Raw genomic sequence first — 5,575 nt, 5'->3', positions numbered from 1 at the left:
GTTCAAGAAATTCTTTTGAGGTATAAGTACGTGCTTGTTTAGCAGCGAGAAGTCAGAATATAATTCAAAGTCATAGTGAATGGATTTAAAATAAATTAAGTAAGAAGCAGTATATACAAATTCACCCCACTAAAAATAATTTGAATAAATAAGAAAAACATTACAGTACAAATTTAATCCTTCAGTAGATTTCTCTATAACATTAAATGAGATTCTTTTATTTTCAAAGTATAATTTAGAAGTCTCTTCATGGTCATTTGGAAGAATCATGAAATTCAAGTGTTTTCGTTGATAAGGGAAAGAAGAAACGTATTTTTAAAAATATATTCAAAGGAATTGGGTTTATATTTTTTAGAAGAATTTGTTGGATTGGATAGTTGTTAAATTTGTTAGTTATTCAATTAATGAATTGAATGTTTTGGTTTTACTTTAGTTCTATTAACACTGCGTACAATCATTTCATTATAAATTATAATTTTATTGTCGCAGACTGTCAATCCTTGTTTATTTTCAACACCCTTACTAAACACACTTTTATTAGCTATATGTGGGTTTGTTTATTCGTGAGCTCATTTGTTTGTTAGTCTTCTTTGTGGCTTATTACTGTTAGTATATCCCACCACTTAATTGCGTTCGTTAGCCGAACGGGCTAAGGCGTCAACCTCTGGATTCGCCGGTCGTGGGTTCAAATTCACAAAACAAAATACATCAAAACAAATTTTATGTCTTATATTCGTCAAAAAAATGGAGAAAAAATATTGGAGATGTCATTTTTTTTATTTTCCATCAGTTTAATGTAATTGGTATGTAATTTTCAAAAATATACGACATTTTTCTGTCTTTTAAACTTAGATCTAATTTATATATCAAATGCGACGCCAGTAATAAACAACATGAAAAATAATTATTGAAAGTATTGATTTACCGATTTTTATGAACAAAAATAGGGTGGACCCTACTTTCAAACATTTTTCGTATTTTCAATTCGACTAAAGGTAAATTTTAATTTTATCTAATATAATAAAAGCTGATAATAACACTTGAACACTAGAAATTCCAATGAAAACCACTGAGGAAACAATGGAATATTACTTAATCGAAAATTTTAATAGATAAAATTAAATAACGATCAGAAATAATGTATATAAATACAAGAAGCCTAAAAAACTGATCATTCAATTGATATACAGTGTAGAAAATAAAGCAGCCATGTTTAAATATCTAGTTGTTCTAATATGCGTCGGGGCTCTTGTATACTGTCAAGATGATGACACTACAGTACCAGAACCAGAAACAACCACACCTGAACCAGAACCAGAAACAACTACACCTGCACCAGAACCAGAAACAACTACACCTGAACCAACTACAATCGAACCAGGTAAGTGAGTCGTCAGAAGTAAATATTCTGCGAAAATTTGGTTTGCTATTTATGTAAATAACAGCATACAATACATGAACGGAAATGCCATTAAATGGTATACAGACGGATCAAAAATAGCAGATGAAACTGGAAAAGGAGTGTACGGGCCCAGAAACACTCTGAAAGCCTGCCCTGTCCGATAGTCAAGCACCATTAGGTCTCTAAGCTCCAATATCATATTGAAATGAAACATGTGATTAGCTCGCTAAGCGAAGGCAGACATGGGGCCCGAACCCTTCTGCCGTATCAGCTACAGAACAATGTAAAAGCACTGGAAAAGAAGGTAGATAAGAGCAAAACTAATTATCGGGACAACCTACAGGTACTGAGACTTTTCTGGGAAACTATAACCAGAGTAGATCTGCTGAATGTATCAACTTAAGTAAGAACAATCAACGAATACTAACAAGAGTTCTATAGGGGCACTGTCGCCTCAACAAACACCTGAAGACGCTAGACCTAGCAGATAATGCGGCTTGCAGATTTTGTTGCATAGAAGACGTAACCTCTATCCATATTCTCTTGAATAAAATAAAAGTTGATGATGATTCACATTGAAAGAAATCAGTTCTAACATACTTTTCACAATGTATCAAAAATAACAATTGATACCTTCCAAAATTTATATACATTTATGTACATATTACTTTTTATTTTGATTTCAATTAGGAAAATAGTTTACATTACTTTTTTAACAAAATGAAATGTTCTGATAGGAAATAATGATTTCAATATTCAGTATCACGAAACTGTCTATTTTCCTGGTATATAAAATATTATCAGATTTGCCATAATATTTAGTTCTACTACATATTTCTTTTGGATTTTTATTTTAATACATTTATTAATAAAAGCGGGCTGTTGCACGCCAATTCGAAATGATGTGGATATTGATTGATTGATTGATTGATTTTTGATCTTTGAGTAGTTCTATTCATGAACTATATTTTTGTTACTCACTATACGAGGTCTGGCTATAAAATAACGAGACTCTGCGCCTAGAAGGCGCCTTAGACGGGTGGGATAAAAAAGAGTAGTGCGTTGGGTATCTAGGTATCAATCTCATATTTTTCTGAGTGCTATAAATTGTTGCAAGAGGCTTATGCGGACAATTCTCTATCTCGTGCGCGTGTTTTTGAGTGGTGTAAGCGCTTTAGTGAGAGTCGAGAGAGTACTGAAGATGACCAGCGCCCAGGTCGCTCTGTGACTGTTTCAACTCCGGAAACAGTGATCAAAATCAACCAAATTGTGCGTGCAGATCGTCGAATGAACATCCGGATGATTGCCGAGACTGCAAACGCCGATAAAGAAACGGTTAAAAAAATTTTACATGAGGAATTACACATGACAAAAGTCTGTGCGAAATTGGTGCCAAAAAATCTGACCAAAAGCTTTTGCGTCAACAGATCTGCTCAGATTTCATTGAAAGGTTAGAAAAAGATCTGCTTTGGACCCGATTTAAGCCGATGGAAGCGGTAAAGCAGAAAACGGCAGAGCTCCTAAAGGCCCTCACCAAAGAAGACTTCCAGCACTGCTTTCATTAATAGAAAAAACGTATGGAAAGGTGTGTGGCGATGGGAGGGGAGGATATTAAAAGGGAGCATTCGAATGTAGAGTAATTTTTATAAAAAAACCATTTTTCGTAACCAGTCTCGTTATTTAATAGCCAGACCAAGTATATTTTGATATATTTTCAAAGATAAATTCACGGTAATATACAATCACTGTTGTCCATTCAAATTGTTAACATCTATTGGAGGATAAGTATACTTTTTTTATTCATTCACAATTTTTTAGTGACATGTCCACCGTACGATCCAAACAACAATACACCAACATATCTGCCGGACCCAGTTTATTGTGGAATATTTTATGAATGCGCGGCTGGTGTTGCATACAAATTCGAATGTGCTGGTGGGACTTACTTCAACGCTACAACCAGCAGATGCGACTGGAACGTAGATTGCGGTGATAAAACTACAACTCTGACCCCGCCAACAACTACGTCATCGACTACAGAAGGACCTCAAGACATATAATTTTGTTGAAACTTCATATTTGAATACGTTTAATAACAATAAATTATATATTATTCACATTAAACAAGAATAAATTTTTTTTTCATAAACTGTATTTTTTATGAACTTATAAACTTTTGCGCTCGTGATGACGCCCTCGTTCGCGTTCAACGGATTATTAAGTTTGATTTATAAACAAAAACACCCGCGCTCGCGTCCCAAAGCTTAATCAACGTGAAGTCGAATGTAACGCTAAGTCCTCGATGTCCTATTAAATACTATATGCGTTTCCGACTTGAGCGTAAACGTTCCGATCGACGTCTGAACGCCAGACACAGCGTCAGGCGTCAATACATTTTATACGCGAACGACGACGTCTCGTTCACAACAGTAGTCGACAAACAGTGCTAACTGGCAGTCGTTTGATATAAAGTGGACATATGAAGAAGAGGCACCGATTATTTACGAAGAGAAAGGAAGAAGGATGTTTTGAGATTTCGACATTTTATGTTGACGCCAAATTAGTTTACGTTTACGCTGCAATGGCTCGAAATAACTAGAGAAGCGACGCAAAGCGTTTGAATGGTGTCTACGGTGTCCACACTCCAACGTGTTAAAGAGAACACGTGACATAGCGTGACGCTGTACGCGGCCGATGGCGTTTATAGGAGATCATAACCTAATGAGAGCGTCAGCGCGGGTGCGAAAGTAAAAATTGATGAATCCACCTTTAGTTCCAGATGACTATAGTTTAGGTCAGGGGTTTTAAACCTTTAGTGCTTTCTAGGTTGAGAATTTTGGCGACTCCCTTCTAGTATAGTTCTTCCATTATCAATTGCAGAAGACAGTTATACGAGGAACAATCAATATTTATAAAATGAGGTATCTACGCCTATCGTATATCAAACAAAATTATCGACAAAGGTTTTTATATAAGTTTTTACAATCTGCGATTGATATTGGAAGACCTATGCGCATTGCGGCAACTTTATTGGATGGAGGCAGATCAGATCATTCAGTATTTAAGCTACCACTAAATAATCAAAATAACCCTGACGCAGTGTGCAATATCCATGGCCACAGAGCTGAAACAGCAGCTGAAACGATAAACTATTTGGCGGCACTTTGTTAGTCCTTTCAGGTGATTTCAGACAAACACTTTCCGTCATTCCACGTTCAGCATACGCTGATGAGATCAATGCTTGCTTAAAATAACCTCCATTGTGTCGTAATGTTGAAAAATTATAGCTGAAAGTAAATATGCGCGTTCAAATGCTTCAAGATCCATCCGCTGAAACATTCTCAAGACAACTCTTAGATATCGGCAAAGGCGTACCCAGGATCTCAGTTAGGGGGGGGCAGCTCATACCCCAGATCGACATTATCCACAAACTTATTTGTACCCTAATGTTCTGCGTCGCTGAATGTATCCTCATCACTGTTTTCATTTTCTATAGATTTATCACTGAAAACATGAAAATTATGTTATATACTTTACGTTTTGTGCAAGCATAATTATATAAACTATGGATTATTTACGTAAAAATTATCTGCTTTTTCATTAGTTTTTGATTATATGTCAAAAACCCTATGCAAATGTACTTTTTTACATTTAGCGCTTTTTAGGTATGTTCTATAGCGCCATCATGTTCCGCGGCAAAAAATACACCGAAATCATGTTTCACATGATATTTTAAACAAAATTTTACCTCATAATATCAAAAAATATAACAACTTTGTAAAGCCGAGTTTGGACAATTATTAGGATCTAAAAATTAATAAAAATTAATAAAAAATTTTGAAGTATGGATTTAGAACCGTCATTCCGTCAGCTTTCCAAATATGTGAATAACTTATGGGTTTAGTAACATAATAATCAAATTTCAGGGCAAAAATCAAAAACTTTCAAAAAATGTTGAACTTTGTCAATTTTTTTCAAGGTCAAAACAAGACCTTGAAGTAATCAGAGTATTTTTCTCGTATTTCTAATTACACAATAGTCCAAGCGGCGACCGCAGTGAAAGGGTGGTTAACCAGAATTAGTACTAAAATATATTTTATTAAATTCTGAATATTAGATGAATAATAAACCATTGGTCTGGCGGTCTTTGACGTGTCCAAATTTTGTTATTTT

General features: G+C 34.9%; 1 protein-coding gene across 1 annotated transcript; it reads left to right on the top strand.

The window, feature by feature from the left end:
* Nucleotides 1-1,154: 1,154 nt before the first annotated feature.
* LOC130893217 (endochitinase-like) lies at nucleotides 1,155-3,536 on the top strand. The gene is made up of 2 exons (XM_057799145.1): nucleotides 1,155-1,381; nucleotides 3,221-3,536. The coding sequence occupies exons 1-2, from the start codon at nucleotides 1,210-1,212 to the stop codon at nucleotides 3,460-3,462; spliced, it is 414 nt and encodes a 137-aa protein (XP_057655128.1). The 5' UTR covers nucleotides 1,155-1,209; the 3' UTR covers nucleotides 3,463-3,536.
* Nucleotides 3,537-5,575: the final 2,039 nt, after the last annotated feature.

This window comes from Diorhabda carinulata, chromosome 4 (assembly GCF_026250575.1).
Source record: "Diorhabda carinulata isolate Delta chromosome 4, icDioCari1.1, whole genome shotgun sequence".
Taxonomy (NCBI): domain Eukaryota; kingdom Metazoa; phylum Arthropoda; class Insecta; order Coleoptera; family Chrysomelidae; genus Diorhabda; species Diorhabda carinulata.
This window is presented reverse-complemented; position numbering and strand designations above follow the sequence as displayed.

Bases quoted from the DNA above. Each gene is read 5' to 3' on its own strand.
- LOC130893217 (XM_057799145.1), top strand. From the start codon at position 1,210: ATGTTTAAATATCTAGTTGTTCTAATATGCGTCGGGGCTCTTGTATAC. The intron at 1,382-3,220 runs GTAAGTGAGTCG...ACAATTTTTTAG, and splicing joins ACCAACTACAATCGAACCAG to TGACATGTCCACCGTACGAT.